General features: G+C 35.5%; 2 protein-coding genes across 2 annotated transcripts; one reads left to right on the top strand and one right to left on the bottom strand.

Moving 5' to 3' along the window:
- The first annotated feature begins 6895 nt into the window (after positions 1-6895).
- On the top strand, positions 6896-17250 carry LOC135838425 (potassium channel subfamily K member 13-like). Its single transcript, XM_065354060.1, has 2 exons — positions 6896-7656; positions 11651-17250. Exons 1-2 carry the CDS (start codon positions 7347-7349, stop codon positions 12697-12699), a joined length of 1359 nt encoding a protein of 452 aa, XP_065210132.1. The 5' UTR covers positions 6896-7346; the 3' UTR covers positions 12700-17250.
- Positions 17251-17883: 633 nt separating this feature from the next.
- Positions 17884-20057, bottom strand: LOC135840639 (protein TsetseEP-like). Its single transcript, XM_065357263.1, has 2 exons — positions 19938-20057; positions 17884-18588 (listed from the first exon to the last, which is right to left on the bottom strand). Exons 1-2 carry the CDS (start codon positions 20055-20057, stop codon positions 17884-17886), a joined length of 825 nt encoding a protein of 274 aa, XP_065213335.1.
- Between the last annotated feature and the right edge of the window lie 1876 nt (positions 20058-21933).

Genomic DNA, 21933 nt, shown 5'->3' on the forward strand with positions numbered 1-21933 from the left:
GTCTCAAACACTATTCCTAACTTGGGTCTGAAGTCTGAACACACCCACCGATTGAAATAGAGTGCTGATTGAAGCAGTGTCTGTTTCAAACACTGGTCCTTACTTAGGTCTGAACACACCCACTGATTTAAACTTTGAAACAGTGTGTGTGTCTCAAACACTGGTTCAAACATGGGTCTGAACACATGTGTTAATCAGTGTCTGTTTCAAACACTGGTATTGAACAGTGTCTGTGACAAACACTGGTTTTGAGCAGTGTCTGTCAGAAACTCTGGTTTTAAGCAGTGTCTATTATAAACACTGGTTTCAACCAGTGTCTGTTTCAAACACTGCTTTGGAACAGTGATTTTTAGGCACCGAAATTTTTCAAAATTTTCATTTTTGGGGGGTGGGGCGTGAGGGGAGTATTAATGAATTCAGCAAATATGACCTTGTGAAGTATCAAAATATATGTTTTTTGGGTCCTAGAATTCAATTATGGCAATATTTTTCACATTGGAGGAAAATAGGTCAAAAAACATATATTTTGATTTAATACTCCCCTCATGCCTCACCCCCCCCCCAAAAAAGAACATTTTGGAAAATTTCGGTGTCTAAAAATCATCTTAGCCATAGAGCATTCCTTTAAACTGCTTGAAAATAATTTTTAACCCGATTTTGTAGCTTTTTGTGAGAATTTAGCCCAAAAACATGAAATTTGCCAAATTTGCTCCCCTTTTGACCCTGTCTGCCGGGAGTTTGGTGGCACTTATGGGTCAGCAGACTGATATATTCAGATTCAGCGTGAAAAATGCTATAATAAGGCACCAATTTTAGCCATCAGTTTTCTCAGCTGAAAGTTGAAAAAAATTTGAACTTTCGAGTTTTTACTGAGCTTTAAAGCAGCAGCTGCGGATCGGCAGACCAAGTGCTTTCAAAATAGAGGTATGTATACTAACTTTTGAGACCATCCCCAGCTTTCAGTTATTTTGGCCCAATCGCAGTGGTATAGCTCTTGGACTATGTCATAAACACTGGTTTTGAACAGTGTGTATCACAAACACTGGTTTTAAACAGTGTCTGTCACAAACACTGGTTTTGAACAGTGTGTGTCACAAACACTGGTTTTGAACAGTGTCTGTCACAAACACTGGTTTTGAACAGTGTCTGTCACAAACACTGGTTTTAACCCATGTCTGTCACAAACACTGGTTTCAAACAGTGTCTGTCACAAACACCGGTTGTCAGTTTCAAACACTGGTTTTGAACAGTGTCAGTTTCAAACACAGGTTTTGAACAGTGTCTGTCACAAACACTGGTTTTGAACAGTGTCTGTCACAAACACTGGTTTTGAAGAGTGTCAGTTTCAAACACTGCATTGGAACAGTGTCTATCACAAAGACTGGTTGTCAGTCACAAACACTGGTTTAGAACAGTGTCTGTCACAAACACTGGTTTTGAAGAGTTTCAGTTTCAAACACTAGTTTTAAACAGTGTTTGTCACAAACACTGGTTTTATCCAGTGTCTGTTTCAAACACTGCATTGGAACAGTGTCTGTCACAAACACTGGTTGTCAGTCACAAACACTGGTTTTGAACAGGGTCTGTCACAAACACTGGTTTTGAACAGTGTCTTTCACAAACACTGGTTTTGAACAGTGTCTGTCACAAACACTGGTTTTGAACAGTGTCTGTCACAAACACTGGTTTTGAACAGTGTCTGTCACAAACACTGGTTTTAAACAGGGTCTGTCACAAACACTGGTTTTAAGCAGTGTCTGTTACAAACACTGCATTGGAACAGTGTCTGTCACAAACACTGGTTTTAAACAGAGTCCGTCACAAACACTGGTTTCAAACAGTGTCCGTCACAAACACTGGTTTTGAAGAGTGTCAGTTTCAAACACTAGTTTTAAACAGTGTTTGTCACAAACACTGGTTTTATCCAGTGTCTGTTTCAAACACTGCATTGGAACAGTGTCTATCACAAAGACTGGTAGTCAGTCACAAACACTGGTTTAGAACAGTGTCTGTCACAAACACTGGTTTTGAAGAGTGTCAGTTTCAAACACTAGTTTTAAACAGTGTTTGTCACAAACACTGGTTTTATCCAGTGTCTGTTTCAAACACTGCATTGGAACAGTGTCTGTCACAAACACTGGTTTTAAACAGGGTCTGTCACAAACACTGGTTTTAAGCAGTGTCTGTTACAAACACTGCATTGGAACAGTGTCTGTCACAAACACTGGTTTTAAACAGGGTCAGTCACAAACACTGCATTGGAACAGTGTCTGTAACAAACACCGGTTGTCAGTTTCAAACACTGGTTTTGAACAGTGTCAGTTTCAAACACAGGTTTTGAACAGTGTCTGTCACAAACACTGGTTTTGAACAGTGTCTTTCACAAACACTGGTTTTGAACAGTGTCTGTCACAAACACTGGTTTTGAACAGTGTCTGTCACAAACACTGGTTTTGAACAGTGTCTGTCACAAACACTGGTTTTAACCAGTGTCTGTTTCAAACACTGCATTGGAACAGTGTCTATCACAAACACTGGTTGTCAGTCACATACACTGGTTTAGAACAGTGTCTGTCACAAACACTGGTTTTGAAGAGTGTCAGTTTCAAACACTGGTTTTAAACAGGGTCTGTCACAAACACTGGTTTTAAGCAGTGTCTGTTACAAACACTGCATTGGAACAGTGTCTGTCACAAACACTGGTTTTAAACAGAGTCCGTCACAAACACTGGTTTCAAACAGTGTCCGTCACAAACACTGGTTTTGAAGAGTGTCAGTTTCAAACACTAGTTTTAAACAGTGTTTGTCACAAACACTGGTTTTATCCAGTGTCTGTTTCAAACACTGCATTGGAACAGTGTCTATCACAAAGACTGGTAGTCAGTCACAAACACTGGTTTAGAACAGTGTCTGTCACAAACACTGGTTTTGAAGAGTGTCAGTTTCAAACACTAGTTTTAAACAAACACTGGTTTTATCCAGTGTCTGTTTCAAACACTGCATTGGAACAGTGTCTGTCACAAACACTGGTTGTCAGTCACAAACACTGGTTTTGAACAGTGTCTGTCACAAACACTGGTTTTGAACAGGTTCAGTTTCGAACACTGGTTTTAAACAGGGTCTGTCACAAACACTGGTTTTAAACAGGGTCTGTCACAAACACTGGTTTTAAGCAGTGTCTGTTACAAACACTGCATTGGAACAGTGTCTGTCACAAACACTGGTTTTAAACAGGGTCAGTCACAAACACTGTTTTCAAACAGTGTCCGTCACAAACACTGGTTTTAACCAGGATCTGTTTCAAACACTCACCGGAACAGTGTCTGTCACAAACACTGGTTTTGAACAGTGTGTGTCACAAACACCGCATTGGAACAGTGTCTGTCACAAACACCGCATTGGAACAGTGTCTGTCACAAACACTGCATTGGAACAGTGTCTGTAACAAACACCGGTTGTCAGTTTCAAACACTGGTTTTGAACAGTGTCAGTTTCAAACACAGGTTTTGAACAGTGTCTGTCACAAACACTGGTTTTGAACAGTGTCTTTCACAAACACTGGTTTTGAACAGTGTCTGTCACAAACACTGGTTTTGAACAGTGTCTGTCACAAACACTGGTTTTGAACAGTGTCTGTCACAAACACTGGTTTTAACCAGTGTCTGTTTCAAACACTGCATTGGAACAGTGTCTATCACAAACACTGGTTGTCAGTCACATACACTGGTTTAGAACAGTGTCTGTCACAAACACTGGTTTTGAAGAGTGTCAGTTTCAAACACTAGTTTTAAACAGTGTTTGTCACAAACACTGGTTTTATCCAGTGTCTGTTTCAAACACTGCATTGGAACCGTGTCTGTCACAAACACTGGTTGTCAGTCACAAACACTGGTTTTGAACAGTGTCTGTCACAAACACTGGTTTTAAGCAGTGTCTGTCACAAACACTGGTTTTAAGCAGTGTCTGTCACAAACACTGGTTTTAAACAGAGCCCGTCACAAACACTGGTTTCAAACAGTGTCCGTCACAAACCCTGGTTTTGAACAGGGTCTGTCACAAACACCGGTTTTAAACAGTGTCTGTTTCGAACATTGGTCCCAACTTGTGTCTGAACACACCCACTGATTGAAACAGTGTCTGACTCAACCACTGGTGTTTTCAAATTCTGATTCTCTGATTTTGGCCAGAAAGTAAAGTAGGTAGGTCTCTTGTTGGTTTTCTGAAATTCTTGGAAATATTGAGTTTGATACTCCTGCTGGGTTTGTCTCAACCACAGGTCCTTACTTTGGTCTGAAAAAATTCACTGATTGAAATGGTGTCTGTCTCAACCACAGATCTACTTGGATCTAAAATCACCCACTGATTGAAATAGTGTTTGTCTGAACGACAAGTAAATGTTGTAAAGAGTTCCGCTTCGTCCACAGATATTTTTCGAAAAAGTGTAGTACGTACTTATCTGATTTTACCGACTTTGCCGTGAAACGGAAAGTCAAGGTATTGTATTTGTCATGATGGTTCAAGAATTGGGTGGGGGTGGATTTTCTTGACGTTTCGGAGTGTGCTGATCACGATAAGACGTATGGCGCAAAACGAGATAAGTTTATATATATACATATTTATATATTGATTTATATATTGATTTATATATCAATTTATGTATAAATTTGTGCCGGGCTGAACTCAAAAGCTCCGAACTTTAAGTCGAAACTGATGATGGCAAAATATTGCTTTGATACTGAACTAGAGAAATTTTTAATTTGGTCGAAATCGATTCAGCCGTTTACGAGATATGAACGTTTAAGTGTGTTTCAACGTTATGGATAAGCAAAAATTTGTGTAAACCCTTATATCTCGCAAACGGCTCACCCCCAACAAACAGATGGGGTGGTTAGGGTGTGTAGGTTGCATGATTGGTGCGCCGGAGGTCGGGTGTTCGAATCCCGCGCGAGTCAAGAGGAGAAAATTTTTTGTTGATTTTTTTGTTAATTTTTTTGTTAATTTTATCCGTCCAAAATTTTTTTGCCTTTAAAAATCAAAATTTTTCAAAAATTTCTAGTGTAATTTTTGTTTTAACAAAAAACATCAAGTTTTTGGTAAATAGCCAGTAAATTTTGATATTTTTTTTTTTTGGTGAATTAATAGTATCTAATTTTTAGTAGGTAAATAAAATGATTAGTTATTTTTGGTGAATTACTCGTAATTAAAGTTGGTCGAAAATGTTGGTAAATTGCTTGGGTAATTTTTGGTAAATTGGTAAAGTTTAGTAAATTGTTAAAAACGTTTGGCAGTAAATTACTGGGGTAATTAAAATTCGGTAAAAAATTGGTAAATTAGTGAGAAAATGTCTGGTAAATTACTGAGGTGAATGGTGGTAAATTGCTGGGGTAATTCTTGGTAAGATGGAAAATTGGTAAATTAGTGGGTAATGTTTGGTAAATTACTGAGGTAAATGTTAGTAAATTGCTGGGGTAATTTTTGGTAAATTGGTAAATTGATAAATTTTGGTAAATTGATAAATTTTGGTAAATTGATAAATTTTGGTAAATTGGTAAATTTTGGTAAATCGGTAAATTTTGGTAAATCGGTAAATTTTGGTAAATTGGTAAATTTCGGTAAATTGGTAAATTTTGGTAAATTGGTAAATTTTGGTAAATTGGTAAATTTCGGTAAATTGGTAAATTTTGGTAAATTGGTAAATTTTGGTAAATTGGTAAATTTCGGTAAATTGGTAAATTTCGGTATACTGGTAAATTTTGGTAAATCCGTAAATTTCGGTAAATTTGTTTATTCTCCTATATAACAGAGCAAAGTCGGTTAATCTTGCCTACTGCGCAAGATGTTTTTTTTATACTTGATTCTTGCCTAAAATCATCAAAAATTCTTAGTTTTTTAAAAATGTGACAAAGAATTCCACTTTTTGAAAAAATGGCTTAAGATTCTTTGCATTTTTTTTTGTATAAAACCCCTAAAGTCCTTCTTTTCTTTACAAGTTGTGCAATAATTTTATGCTTTTCCACAAAAATTACGAAAAAATATTATTTTTTTTGCAAAAATTCCTATTTTTTAAAAAAAATTGTAAGTAAAAGGTTTGTTTCCTTTTGCTAAAATTTGACAAAAACCCATCTTCTAGCAAAATTGTTGACAAATTTCATTTTTTTCCAAAAAATTCCAAAAAGGTTCACTTTTTTGAAAATATTTCAATTCTGCTTTTTGCCTATAGTCGTTAAAAATTCTCGCTTTTTCAAAATTTGAAAGATGGCCTAACATTATCGTTCCAAAAAGTCCACTTTTTCTAATGGATTGTCCAAATATCTCGAGTTTTTGACAGAAATTACCAAAAAATATAATTTTCCTGCCAATAATATTGCTAAACAGTTCTGCTAAAATTGTCAAGGGCTGTTTTTTTTTTTGCAATAAAATTGTCAAAAACTCTCTTTGTAGCAAATGCAAAAAAATCTTTTCCCCAAAGAAGTCTCCATTTCTTCCCGACGTCTGGTTTGTTTGCCCGAAACCAAAAATCTCTACCTTTTGCTGAAATTGTCAAGTCTTAATTGCTTCCTGCCAATGAAAAATAGTTCAACTTTTGAGAATTGAAAACCAGAACATTTCAATTTGTAACGTGGTTTCTTTGGCTTCTAATACATCTATGAATTAGATGCTTTCCTCTCCTCTCCTTTTCTCTTCTCCAATAATTATCGTTGGATCATGAACGGAAGGGAATGGGTTAAGGTTAATTACAGTGAACTTTTCATTGCACCTTGCGCAAAACTCATTTAAATTTTTCATTAGGAAATGGAAAAGATGAAAAGACGTAGATGACGTCATACGTACAGTGTACACAATCATACATAAGGACGACGATGACGACGACGTCGTTTCGAATAAAAATGCTCACCCTCACGGACGAAGGCCGCGGTCGCCGTGAAGTAGATTTTCATTAAAGGTGAGGTGGACGAGAGCGAAGAGGAAAAGCTCATTATCAAGTGTTTTTTTTCATTAAAAACTCGAATGAATGAAGCACATATATTCCATGAGTTTTTAAAAGTCAACCATCTACCTATTCCATTCGAAATTTCCCTCGTGTTTGTTCGTCTTGCTCTTGCTGTTGGTATGCGAGCATTCGACATGGAGGACGCGATACCTCGCGTGTGTTTTCCTCATTTTCTTCTAATTGAATCGATTAATTTTTGTCGTTATCGATATGCGTTTACGAGTTGGCAATGATTTTGTCTGATTGTTTTCAACTTTTTACACATATTTTGGATACCATGTCAATCAACTGGTGATCGGTTTGCAATTTGTTCGACGTCTATATCCGTATGATTTCAAGAGAGCCATCATGAAATATGCCTCTGAACGAGGAAAATAGTCGTATCGTAGTGTTGGGTTGTATACTCGCGTTGTACGTGGTTGTTGGAGCTGTTATCATTCGTAAATTCGAACACCCTTTCGAGAAACGCTTGCTGCGGAATTACTGGAAAATGTACGAAGAATTTGGCGATAAGTTGATCAACGGGACTGCCCAGATTGATGAATTGAATTCGCTGCTGTACGCCTATGGTAATGTTACCTCATCGTTAGGAGTACCTGGCAAGCACGAAAGGTGGAATTTTCTGGGCAGCTTGTACTTCGTGGTTACCATCGTTAGTACCATCGGTACGTGTGGTAAAAGAATTTTATGTAATTATTTTCTTGAAGAATTATCCGAATTGTACCCCACCCCCCTTCTCCGCCTCTCGAGTCACCATCATGATAGCACAGATCAACTTAGTGTTAGGTTAAATTTAGACGTGACGTCATAAAATTATGTATCATACTTCCTATTTCAATCAAGATTCAAAATTGTAACGTTTTCCACAAAATCGTGAGATACCGGCCATTTTTTGCCTCTTTTTGTCACTTTTTGGCATGACGTATGATTTTGGATTTTCGGGTCAAATGTTTTTCAGTAATGAAATCTCTCACATTTTGACGGAAATATTTTTTATTTAAAAAAAGAAATAGCTTGGTTCCTCACCTTAGGGTCATTTTGGATTTTGGGGTAAGTAAATGATCCTCAGAAATGAAGTCTACGCCCTCAAAAACTCAAATTTTACGTAATTCCAGTAAGTGTGTTGTATTTTTTTTTTTGTTAAAAATTTTCAGTTTGGGAAGTCTTGTCAGTAGCAATTTTGATATTCGGAGTCAAATAGTGATTTTTTTCTCAGAATATTACCGCTTCCACTTACCTCTTAAAAATTCGTTTCTGGGAAATGATAAGTTTGTTCTCTTGAATACGTAATTAAAGGAGGAATTATGTGCCCTAAAATCTTTCGAAGACCGTGAACATCGACCTAGAATTCGGCGAAGGTCTCACAATTTTGAAAATAGGTATTTTCTTCATTTTTGAACACTTCTTTTTACCGCATAGTGTTAGCTCTAAAACTTGATTAGCTAATGTGCCTCAGGATTTATGTGCACCTTGCCAAAAAATTCTCCGCATTCAAGAATTTATAGATTACATATAAGGTAGGTATTCTGATTGGGCACACGGAAGACTTGGAACGAGCTGGGAAAGGAGGTGTAAATATTCTCAACATTTTTCATTACTTTAGGAGCGTTGCACTGTCCTTTTGGAGTATCAGAGTGTCTGACAGATGATCCAAGTTGCTATGAAAAATTCTCTTGGTGTTTTACCAATTTTGATCACCTGAGAATTTATCACTTTTTCACTCGAATGCAAGTGTTCTTTTTCACCAAAAATTTTCATTTCTATTTAAATTTTTTAAATCGTTTTTAGAAAATGAAATAATTTAATTTTGTTGAAAATTTCCGCACAAAATTTTTTTTTTGAACTTCAAAAAACAAAAAAAATCACCATTTTTGTGGGGGAGGGAGAGGGAATATGCTTTATTTTCATGTTTTTTCTGAGAAAAGGCCACCTCTAGTCCTAATTTTTCAAAATCTTTTTTTAAAGACCAATCAAAGTAGACTATTTAATTTTGATAAAAATTGGTAGGTAAAAAAATTATTTTTCAACTTCAATAAACAAAAAAATTACAATTTTTCAAGGGGAGGGATAAGGTGTCAAATATGCTTAATTTTCATATGTTTTTTCTAAAAAAAAAAAAAAAAAAAAAAAAAAAAAAGGTCATCCTAAGTCCTGATTAGGCATTCAGTTATTAATTTTGTTGAAATTTCTGCGTCTGCACTATGTTACTTTTTTGAACTTCAAAAAATAAAAAATTGCCATTTTCTATAAAAAAAAATTGGGGGGGGGGGTGATGGGGTCAATAAGTATGCTTTATTTTTTTGTGTTTTTTTCTGAAGAAAATGTAACTTCACCCTAAGTACTGATTTTTTAAAATCTGATTTTTTTTGTTTTTCATTTATTAAGAGCCATTTCTTAGACCGCTGCAAAAAATCATTTTTCAACTTCAAAAAACAAAAAAAATTACAATTTTTTATTGGTGGAAGGGAAGTGTCTAATCTAATATGCTTCATTTCATATTTTTTTTGAAAAAAAGGCCATCCTGAGTCCTGATTTTTCATTTGTAACAAATTGAATTGTTTTCGCTCAAAAAATTTTTTTTGATATTCAAAAATCCAACATTTTTCAAGTTTTTTTTGGGGGGGGGGAGTTGTGTTGAATATGCTTCATTTTCGTGTTTTTTCAGAAAAAAAGGTCATCCTGAGTCCTGATTTTTCAAAAAATTATTTTTCAACTTGAAAAAACAAAAAAAATTGCAATTTTTTATTGTGGAGAAGGAAGGAAGTGTCTAATATGCTTCATTTTCATGTTTTTTTCTGAAGCAAAGTTCATCCTGAGTCCTGATTTTTCAAAATCTATTTTTAGGAATTGAATTACTTTCGCACAAAATTATTTTTTTGATCTTCGAAAATCAAAAAATTACCGTTTTTTAATTTTTTTGTTGAAAGGGGGGAGGGGTATGTTGAATATGCTACATTTTCATTTTTCAAATTTGGAAATATTTCGAATCCCTTTTCTTTTCTCTCTCCCTCTGCCTCCTCACCGTAGGTCCTAAACGCTACCTCTGTCTCCGGATTATCCATTACAATTTTTTTGTTGAGTCATAGAATTGTAGAATCTGGCAAATTTTCGCTGTTATCAAAAATTTTGGTGCGTATGAATCCCTTTAGTAAAGGTGCTTTACGAAGTCAAAATTATATGTAATTCGGTTTTTGGATTAAATAAAGATGATGGTTCTGAAGTTGGTGTGATGCCAAAATTTTCATGAATTACTGAAATATGTAATTATGTTCAAAATTTTCAGGACATTCTTCCCTCTTCCCTTAAGTTTGTTTAAAGATCCAGATGCCTTAAATAATATTATTGTTACTCAGATAGTAAAGATTTTGAGTCGAAAATTTTGCAAAAAAAAAAAAAAAAAAAAAGGAGAAATACAGTCATACTTACTGTATTGTGAGAATCTTAATCTTTTACTTTCATTTCTTAATTTTTTTTTTTTTTTTTTTTTTGAGGACATTTTTCAAGATCAATGATTTTTTTGGTCTTTGATTCAGAGAACCGTGATTTTTCCGTTACCTTTGAGTCAAGATGAAATTACCTAAGTTTAAAAGTTTTGTACCTTCAGGCTTCAAGTTTTTAACAGTTTTTTTTTTTTTTTAATGAAAAGCCTGATTATTTTTTAACCAAAATTTCTCTTGCAGAAATCTTATTATTTCAAGTTTTTGAACTAGAACTGAGAATGTTCAAAAAAAAATTTGGTGGCAAAAGTGACCTTCTTTAGCTTGGTTTTCTTTAGAACAATTTCCATCGATTTTCGTACCTAATGTCTGAATTCTTTGATTTATTGCTTCACTCTAAGAATATTACATCCGGAGCAACTAAATTCGCTCAGATTCGGTATTTAGACTTGTTTTGGTGGATTGAAGGGGTTTGAGTGAGGATGACGCTGACTCAAAATTCACGTATCTTCAAATTTTGGGAGGGAATGGATAGGAGTGAAAAATGCCAAAAATGTCTAATTGGGAACCAATCGATAGGAAATCAAAATTTGTGGCGAAGTATACAAGAATCAGCCTCCTGGAGCAATTTAAAGAAAAAAACTTAATTTTTCGTGTTTTTTTAATCTTGAAAATGTTTTAGATTACGTCCCCGCCCCTTCAATGACTTTGGAGACTGAAATTTGGCACGTTCATGTGCCTTTTGGAGGTTTCGAGTCTTGGACTAAAAATTTAAATCACGAAATTCGTAAAATGACGCCATGAACTCAACTTTTCGTGATTCGATCATCCTATGGACCCATTTAGTGTACTTTGAAACAATTTTAGAGCAAAATTAGGAAAAGTTGTTTTCCCAGGGAACTTTACATTTTGTCTTTGAAAATTGAGAGTACAATTTTTGAAAAAAAAAAATTGTCCAAAGTTGTCAGCTCATTAATTTTTGAATTGTCCCATTTAAGGGAACCAGTGGATTTCTTAGATGAGTTTCACCAGCCCCATTGCCTTATCTTAACCACTTTTTTCTGTGCTATGTTGATTTTTATTCACCTCAAACGTCTCAAAAATCAGCCTCAAGTTTCACTTTCTATGATTCTAATTTCTCCAGGGTCCCCCTTCAAGCTGTTTACCAAGTTGAGGGTATTCCTATTCCATCACTGACGACAGTTTGATTTCTCTTTGACAGGTTACGGAACCTACACTCCGAACACCGTTGCTGGCAAAATATTCGTCATATGCTACGGTCTGGTAGGATGCGCCAGCGGAATACTGTTCTTCAATTTATTCCTCGAACGAGCCATCACATTCCTGGCGTATTTTCTACGCGAATTATACATCAGGAAAATAATAACTCGATCCGATGACGAAGAAGGTAATTCGGGCGAATTACCGGAAAATTGGAAACCCAGCATATACTCGGTGTTAGCCTGCCTATTGATCTGTTCCACTATCATGATTTGCCTAGCTGTACCCGTATATTCGCTGATCGAAGGATGGACTTATGTCGAATCGGCGTACTTCTGTTTCGTCTCATTTGCCACCATCGGTTTCGGCGACTTTGTAGCTGCGCAGAAACCCGAATATAAGCACGGCACCTTGTACGTATTCGCCAACGTAGCCGTATTAGCTTTGGGATGCTGTTTTCTGTACTCGTTATTTAACGTCATCTCTATCGTACTCAAACAACTGCTGAACTGGTTGATCTTTCGACTGAACGCCATAATAGCGTTTTTCCACCGCGAAAAAACCAGTAGACAGCCGGAACGAGTATTAAGAAAATATTCGCTGAAAATGCAGCGAGAACGACGCAATCAGCGTCGCAGATCGAGCATCGCTATCATTAGGAGAACGCTGAAACGTAAAGCTCTCGGTGCCTCGACTCCGGAGCGAGTTAACGATGGTGATTTACCCATCGATGACAGAACTGCATCGGGATTGGCGATCGATCGTAAACTGTCGGATGACGGATTGATCTCGATGAAAGATTTTTTCTCGTCGAATCAAGTCAGCTTGGCTATAATGCAGAAGCAGCTTCAAGATAGCGCTCAGACTGTGGACTTCGGATCGTCAAGGTCGATTGAAGAGCCTATCACGTACGAGCAAGAACCACCCGAACGATCGAAGCCTGCTACCTCGGTTCCGGCTATTGTCAAGTCGTCCTTTCCGGCCGGAAGGTTTATTCCGGGCACGATCGGTCCTTTGGCGATATTATGCGATAAATTGGGTGATAAGTGATGGGCGAAGGTGTATTGGGTGTGTATAGTGGATTTGGTTTCGGTGTGGGATGTTTTGACTTTCGAGAGGAATGAAACGTGTTCTTGGACTTTTTGATCAGTTTCAGAATTTGTTTGAAAAAAACTGAATTTATAGATGATCATTTGCGAATTTCGTTCTTAATTTTTTATGTTTCTGCGTTGGCATGAAAGTTTTCCAATTTTTGATCAGTTTCTGGAACTCCTTGAAATGTAAACGTGATGAAAAATATGGAATGAATTGAGAAAATCTCTAACGAGTGTCAGATTCTATTGCTGTAAGATGATTGTCAGTCCATAACGACCAAAAAGTTCTCTGGAAATGGAATGAGGCTGACTCATTTTGCAGATTTGGGTTTAAAATGTCAAAAAACGACTATTTTGGATTTTCGCAGTAGCATAGGAAAAATTTGCAATTTTCAGAATGACTCAAATTCTCCTTACACTGAAAGTATGCTTCCTTAAGGTACTCAGTTGCATTATGGATCGCGCCCTTTGGATGGTTTTTTGGGCTAACTTAGCTCTAACATAATTACACAAGTGCCAAGTGAAGAGCTCAAAAAATTCATCAAGTCGAATTTTAATGTCCATGGACCCTCCCCCCCCCTTCTAGTAAAAATAAACGGTCTTAGAATTATTCAAAAGTGGCCTTGTGACCTATCAAAATAAGTTAAAATTACGCGAGAAATTCAAATATTTCAGCGGTTATTGTTCTTGAGAAATTTTTGAAAGATTATGATTTTTGAAATTTTTGAAAGTGTGTGCGACTTTGACGAATAGGCTGAGATTTCTCGAGAAATTCTAATACGTAAATACGATTTTAACAAAAAAATTTTTGAGCGTTTTTGAAGAATTTTGAGCTCAAAAATTGAGTATTGAATTTTCGGGGTTTTTCGAAAAAGTGCAATGCAACCTATCAAAATAGGTTAAAATTTTTGGGGAAAAAGTCAGAAATTTCTATCCAAACTTTTTCCAGCTTTTTTGATGAATTATGAGCCGAAAATGGGTTCCAATTTTTGGAATTTTTTGAAAAAGTTGTCATGCGAGTTTGAAAGATGGATTAAAATTTAGCAAGAGATTCAAATAAATGTTTTGAAAAAAATTTTTTTGAACATTTTTGAAGAATTTTGAGCCTGAAATTGGTGATTGGTTTTCGAAGTTTTTTGAAAAAGTGCTGGGTTAAAATTTCGGGGGTGAATCAAAAATTTCTATCCAAACTTCGTTTTAGCTATTTGAAGAAATGTGAGTTCAAAATTGGGTTATGTTTTTTGGCATTTCTTGAAAATATGTAGTGTTATTGGACCTTGATAAATGGGTTAAAATTTCATGATGAATTTCATAATATATTTCGACAAAACTATTTTTTGACCATTTTTGAAGAATTTTGTGTTCAAAAGTAGGTTTTGGTTTTTTTGAATTTTTCAAAAAAATGTCAGGTAAATTATCAAGATGGGTTAAAATTTAAGGAACGATTCAAAAATTTCTGCACGAACTTTTTTTGGCTTTTTGAAGAAATATGGGTCCAAAATTGAGGCTTGATTTTCGGAGTTTTTTGAAGAAGGTGCTGGGTGAAAATTTCGAGTGTGATTCTGTTCAAAATTGGGTCATGTTTTTTGAGATTTCTTGAAAATAGTGTCATTGGAACTTGGACCTTGATAGATGGATTAAAATTTCATGATGAATTTATTAAATTTCAACAAAACTATTTTTTGACCATTTTTGATGAATTTTGTGCTCAAAAGTAGGTGTTGATTTTCGGAATTTTTCAATAAAATGCCAGGCAAATTATCAAAATAGGTTAAAATTTTGGAAACAATTCAAAAATTTCTGTACAAATTCTTTTTGGCTTTTTGAAGAAATAGGAGCCCAAAATTGGGTCATGATTTTCGGGATTTTTTGAAAAAGTGTCCAGCAAACTACCTAAAATTGGTAAAAATTTTTGGGATAAATCAAAAATTTCCATGCAAACTTTTTCCCATTGTTTGAAAAATTATGAGCCCAAAATTAAGTCATTTTTTTGCGATTTTTTGAAAAAAGTTTCATGGGGCCTTCAAATCATTTTTGATGAATTTTAAGCTCCAAATTTGGTCAAGATTTTTGGAATTTTTTGAAAAAGTGGGTAACCTATCAAAAATAAGAGTAAGTATGTAAATTTTTGGAGCAAATTGAAAATTTTTACCAAAACTTTCTTTATATTTTTGAAGAATTTGGAGCCCAAAATTTGCTCATGATTTTTGAGACATTTTGAAATTCAACAAAAATATTCTTTGAGCACTTCTGAATAATTGAATTTTCAGCCTGAAATTGGGTCATGATTTTGATGGTTATTCGGAAGTGCGATACGGCTTATCAAAATAGGTAAACTTTTTGAAGATTTTTAAACTCAAAATTGGCTCATGACTTTTGAGATTTTTGAAAAAGGTGTCATGTGAATTTATCAAAGTGAAAATGGGTTGAAATTTGGCCAGAAAATCACAGATTTCGCTATTAAAACATTTTTTGATCGTTTTTTAAAACTTTTAATTAGGAATTGGGTCATGACTTTTGAGAGTTTTGAGGAAATGCAACTCATCAAAATGGATTAAAACTCCGCGAATAATTTAAATATTTTAATTTTTAATGAGATTTTTTTTAGCAGTTTTGAAGATGTTGACCTCAAAGTTTGGTCATAATTTTTATGATTTTTGAACGTGTCATGCACTTATCTAAATTTAACAGTCTTAAATTTTGCGAGAAATTCCATTTTAAAAATTGATTTTTTTTAGCGTTTTTGAGGAATTTTGACTTTTGAATTTTTTTTTAAAAGTGTCATGCAGTCTATGAAAATGGATTACCTTAAGTTTCTGGGGAAATTCAGAAACTTTTTTCAAAATTTTTTTGGTCGTTTTTAAAAAATTGCAATTTTAAATTTGGTTGATTTTAGAAAAGATTTTTGGAAACTATAGAAGAGAAGATTTTGAACCCTATCAGAGTTGGTAGGTTGAAATTTTACCTCATTTTTCCAAACTACTTACTTGGAAAATTGACTTCATTTTGTGCTAACAATTTTTCAAAAACGTTCAAAAAAAGTTTCAATAGAAATTTTGATTTTTTGTCGCAATTTGTGGTTCATTTTAATGAGTTGCATGGCAATTTTTTTCAAAAATTCTAAAAATCATGAATTTACTTGGACCTTTAGATGTCAAAATAATTATTTGAATTTGTCACACAATTTCAGCTGATTTTCATAGGGCATACCTACCTTTTTCAAAAATCCTATAAATCATGACCCAACATTCGGGCTCAGAATTCTTCAAAAGCCCATTTATTTTTTCTATGTAGGAAAGAGGAGGGGGTTACTGCGACTTCGAAATGCAACGACTCCTTCATCGTGCAAGGTATTTTTGGCGAGGTTTCGTTGAACCCTTTCATGCTAGGAATATTAATTTTTTGGGCTGCCTACTTGATCATTCCTGTTTAACGATTTTTTATGCCAAGTTTGCCAAAAAAAACACTCTTGAAGAACACTAGTGCCCTATTATGCAACTGGCCAGCTGAAGTGAAAATATTTGCCACTTGAACTGTAGAGTAAGAGCTTTCTCATTCCATTTTCGCGATTTCTGAGTGATATTGAACTGATGGAAGTTGTTCCTTAGAGAATTACTTTACTTTTGGAACTAGTTCAGTGTTTCCTACTTTGTTGGAATTAAGAGTATCCCAAAACTGTTGTGGGTTAGTTCCTGATTTGCTCGCGTATTAGGTACTTATAATGATAGAGTATTTTCATATCACACCTTCCATTATTTTAATGAATTACTAAAGAAAAAGTCTGTACCTTTTTCCTGTTTCGACTTTTTTATGACTGAGTCCAGCGAACAGCTAAGAAATTACGAGTACGATATGTTTTTCTTCTAGAAAATTTGTTCGTAAGTAGGTAACTATGTCGTCGCGAAAAAAAATCGACAGGAGAAGGAGAAAGGGAAACTCCAGCCATCGGCAACAGATATTAAAATAATACGAATAAATTGCTTTATTTCTGTGTCATATGTCATATCATTCGCGAAGCACTTGAAAAACGTGTAGCTTTTTTTCGCATCGCCGTTTTCATCAAGTACCTACCTTGCAGTGTGTTTTTGCATTTGAAAAGTACACTTATGAATAATTAAAATGTTCGTTAGTTTTATGATTACTTTTTTATAATATCCTAAGGCTATACGACCTGACGTCTAACGTAATATGAAAGATGTAATTTTCTCCCAGGATTATCAATGAACGACACGTTTTTTTTTCCTCGACCGAGGTTTTCATTTCTACAGCAATGACAAGACTGACAGTTTTACATTCATTTTAATGAAAGAGAACATGAAAAAATGAATAAAAGAGATGAGAGTTGAAACATGTACGTGGTATGTGAGCTCTCGATGTAGAGGTAGCCTATTTTTTTGATTTTTTTTTTCTTACCAGGCAAATGCGTGTACCTATATCTAAATGTATAGATTATTAATTTTGTTTTTATGTGTACTTTTGTTTTAAATATGAAAATTGCGTGTGGAAATTTGTTGTGTATTTATTCATTTGTGAAAGCCACATGGTGATAAGTTGAGACTATAGGGTGGATGTGACCATAATTCCCGTTGAACACTGGCAGAGTGAGGTTGGAACGGATGTGAATTCATCTACCAAAAATCCAATTTTGGAGCTTTTTAAGGATTGTAACAAGAGCCATCATCTCTTTATCATAAAGCATAAAAGCTGTCTGGTAGACTTTGTACCCTAAAGAGACAAACATGATGATACGTTTCTCATCATTTTCCATGTGGAATAGGACAACATTCATGGCATCCTCAGAGACCTGGGTGTCAGGGTATAAATTGCCTTCCTGAGGAGGTTGGGACAGTTTGAAGTCTTTACAATATTCTTGTAAGTGTCCTGTTGAAGTAGAGTCCACTTAACTGGGTCCTCTTCCTTTGTGAGTTTGTAAATGGGGTTTACAATCTGCATGTAATTCTCAATGAGCTTACTATACAAAATCATGTTACCAAGTAGAGCGAGAACTTGCTCCTTGGTGTTGAGCTAGAGAATGCCCTTCTTGGCGTAGTGTAGTCTTCTTCATGAAATGCGCAGAAATCATGTGTGAGCATAACTTACTTTTTGATTATGTCCAAGTGCCTTACATTTGATAGCAGCTTCATCTGTTTTTGGCAGGGCTTTGTACCCAAATGTTTTCTCTATGGGTATCAAGTACAGTGATCCAAAATTTTTTGGATTCAGGTTCACATTTGGGTTCAGGTTCAGGTTTGGGTTTGGGTTTGGGTTTGGGTTTGGGTTTGGGTTTGGATTCTGGTTCTGGTTCCAGTTCGGGTTTGGGTTTGGGTTTGGGTTTGGGTTCGGGTTTGGGTTCGGGTTCGGGTTCGGGTTCGGGTTCGGGTTCGGGTTCGGGTTCGGGTTCGGGTTCGGGTTCGGGTTCGGGTTCGGGTTCGGGTTTGGGTTTGGGTTTGGGTTTGGGCTCGGGTTTGGATTCTGGTTCTGGTTCTAGTTTGGGTTTGGGTTTGGGTTTGGGTTTGGGTTGGGGTTTGGGTTTGGGTTTGGGTTTGGGTTTGGGTTTGGGTTTGGGTTTTGGTTCGGATTTGAGTTTTGGTTTGGGTTTGGGTTTGGGTTTGGGTTTGGGTTTGGGTTTGGGTTCTAGTTGTGGTTTGGGTTTGGATTCCAGTTCTGGTTCTGGTTCTGGTTCTAGTTCGGGTTTTAGTTCGGGTTCGGGTTCCGGTTCCGGTTCCGGTTCCGGTTCCAGTTTGGGTTCCAGTTTGGGTTCAGGTTCAGGTTCAGGTTCAGGTTCAGGTTCAGGTACAGGTTCAGGTACAGGTATGGGTATGGCCACGGGTAAAGTCCTGTGCCGCTGTCGCCACCTACCAATGTTTCAAGTATTTTTCAAACTGCTGCCGTCGTTTCAAAAATTACTTCAGCCACTGCCACTGCCACTGCCGCTAAGTAGTCTGCACAGCTGAGCCAGCTCAACTCACTCAACAAATGGCAAATTTCAGGGTGATTTTTCGCATATTTTGGTTTTTTTCAAGTAGTAAAAGTGACAAAACTTTTTGTTGTTGCCACACAATACTGAAATGCCCTCTCATCTCACCTCAAAAACAAATAGGTATTTTGAGAAGTTGAATTTAATTTTGCATACAAATTTGTATTTTGAGGTAATTTTATAATTTATAAAAAATTACCGCATAATTTCAACTTTATAGCCAACTGAGCAGCTGCTGAGTAAAATTTTTCCAGCCGCCAAAAACATCAGCTTGAATCGGCCATGCCACCAACCACAGTGCTCTGCATACCATAGCCGCTGCCGATCATTTTGCTGTTGGTGCAGGGCTCTAGGTAGGGTATTGGTATTCCATCTATTTTGAATTTTCTTTATTTTTTGTCATTTTGGATAAAATATTGGGTGGAATAAATGTATCTAGTACCTGCTCTATGGGTATTCAGGTTCAAAATAGTTTTATCTGGTATGGTGGGTATTTAGGTTCAAAATAGTTTTATCTGGTATGGGTACAGGCACGGGTTTGAGTATTCCTCGCTACATTTTTCAGGCACAGGTACAGGTACAAGTACAGAAATTGATAGATTTTTGTTTGGTTATACTGGTATTTTTGGGTTCAGGTTCAGATACAGGTATGTAGTATGTACTTATGGGTTCAAACCACCAATTTTATCAGAAATGGACACTTTTTGAAAGTGTTCATGAAAATGGACACTTCTTAAGTAATTGTGCCAAAATTGGCACTTCTTGACTACATTGCCAAAAATTTACTCTTTTTGACAACTTTTTCAAAAAATTGACACTTTTTGACCTGGGCAAATTTTGTATCTTCTTTTTTGGTGAAAAGACTGCAATATTGATCCATCATTTTCTATTTTGAATACGTCCTTCTGAGGTGCTTGTTTTTGGTTTGAACATTTTGTTGGATATACCATGTTTTGATGAATTTTCGAAAATCAAATTATATATCTACTTATGCGCCAAAACGCTGAAAAATCTTAAATTCAACAAAACTGACCATGAAAGCTGAAATTTAGTCTATGTACATATAATATACTTTATTTTCAACTCTCAAGAACATACATATATTTGCATGAATAATTATGTTTCTTTTTATTGACATTAACCTTTCGATTTTATATTATGGACTTACAGGTTGAATCAGAATCAACATGCAGTAACATTTACCATTAGGTACTTACTTGGGATGAAGAAGCATTATAGATGTCATTGGAAGCTGTAACAATCACCAGAGTGGAGAATAAGACCATAAGATGAGTCAATTGGATCAAGCTTGTGACTGTGACCTGTTGCTGATACATTGACATTCATTATATCCATTGGACAAAGCAGTTTCAGTTTCTGGTTCATATCTAAAAAGAGGACCACATCCATCACCTGTACCTTCCTGATGTAGGCAATTACAATGAACTTCACATAAAAAATGACTAAAGAGAGTCTTGGATTTTGTGCTGTAAAAACCTTTTATTGTTCAATAAGATCAAATAGAGTTGTGATATATTAATTTTGTTGGTACAGATTATCAAGCTAACAAATATGCTTCAATTAAAGTGATCGTTATCACGAAAAGCTCATTTGTTTTTTGTTTTTTTTTTCAATATTGTCAACATTTTTGAAATAAAACTCCATTATTTGGGAAACTTTGAACTTCTTGGAAGAAGAAACAAAGAAAAGCTCTCTGACGAAAATGCATACATCATAAAAAAACCCCTAAAGCTCACAAAATTGATTCAAAAGTTCGAGTACCTATTAGGAGTATGAACCTCCTTATATCCCATATTCTCCTAATGAAATTGGTCTAATTTTGCATCAAAATACATATACTCAAAAATGACTAAAAGTGAAGAATTTGTGCTTTTTCAAAATTGAGCTTTTTTTAGTCGAATGAAAGCCACACAGAGTATACAAAAACGAATACCTAGTCGATTTTCACTAATTAAGCATATCGCTGATCACGTCAACCTCGACTATTTTAGTCGATCGGGCATTTTTCAACCTGAAAGCTCAACTTTTATGAAAAAAAGCTTCATTCCGCAGGAAACTTCGAGCTTTTTGGCAGATCCAAGACCAGAAACGAATTCGCCGACCCCAACCCCCCCCCCCCATTCGTACATTTCGTACAGCCTAAAAGCTCTCTAAAGCTCGCAAAATTCATTCAAAAGTTCAAATATTAGGAGTATCGAACCTCCTAATATCCTATATTTTCCTCATAAAATTGGTCTCATTTAGCATCAAATATACTCGAAAATGATTGAAAATGGCAAATGTGAACTTTTCAAAAATTGAGCTTTTTGGCTGAATAAAAGCCAAATATAGGATGTACGATGGGTCGAATATTACTAATTAAGCATCGGTGATCACGTCAAGCTCATTTATTTAAATCGATCGAGCTTTTTTCTACCTGAAAGTTCAACTTTTATGGAAAAAAGCTTCATTTCGCAGGAAATTTTGAGCTTTTTGGCAGTACCAACACCGGAAACGAATTCGCCGACCCCAAAAACCCCCCCATTCGTACATTTCGTACAGCCTAAAAAGCTCCCTAAAGCTCACAAAATTGATTCAAAAGTTCAAGTATTAGGAGTATCGAACCTCCTAGTATCCTATATTCTCCTAATGAAATTGGTCTCATTTAGCACCTAATATACTCTAAAATGATGAAAATGAGCAAATATGAACTTTTTAAAAATTGAGCTTTTCAGTCGAATGAAAGCTAAATGGAGTGTACGAATAATCGATTACCACTAATTAAACGTCGCTGATCACGTCAATCTAATTAATTTTAATCCATCGAGCTTTTTTCTTCCTAAAAGTTCAACATTTATGAAAAAAAGCTTCATTTTTCAGGAAACTTTGAGCTTTTTGACAGAACCAACACCAGAAACGGATTCTCCGTACCCAAAAACCCCCACCTTCGGACACTTCGTACAGCCTAAAAAGCTCTCTAAAGCTCGCAAAATTGATTCAAAAGTTCAAGTATTAGGAGTATCGAACCTCCTAATATCCTATATTCTCCTAATGAAATTGGTCTCATTTAGCATCAAATATACTCAAAAATGATCAAAATTGTCAAATATGAACTTTTTAATAATTGAGCTTTTCAGTCGAATGAAAGCTAAATAGAGTGTACGGATAGTCGATTTCCACTAATTAAACGTCACTGATCACGTCAATCTCATC

The sequence above is a fragment of the Planococcus citri genome, chromosome 3, assembly GCF_950023065.1.
Source record: "Planococcus citri chromosome 3, ihPlaCitr1.1, whole genome shotgun sequence".
In the NCBI taxonomy this organism is placed as follows: Eukaryota; Metazoa; Arthropoda; class Insecta; order Hemiptera; family Pseudococcidae; genus Planococcus; species Planococcus citri.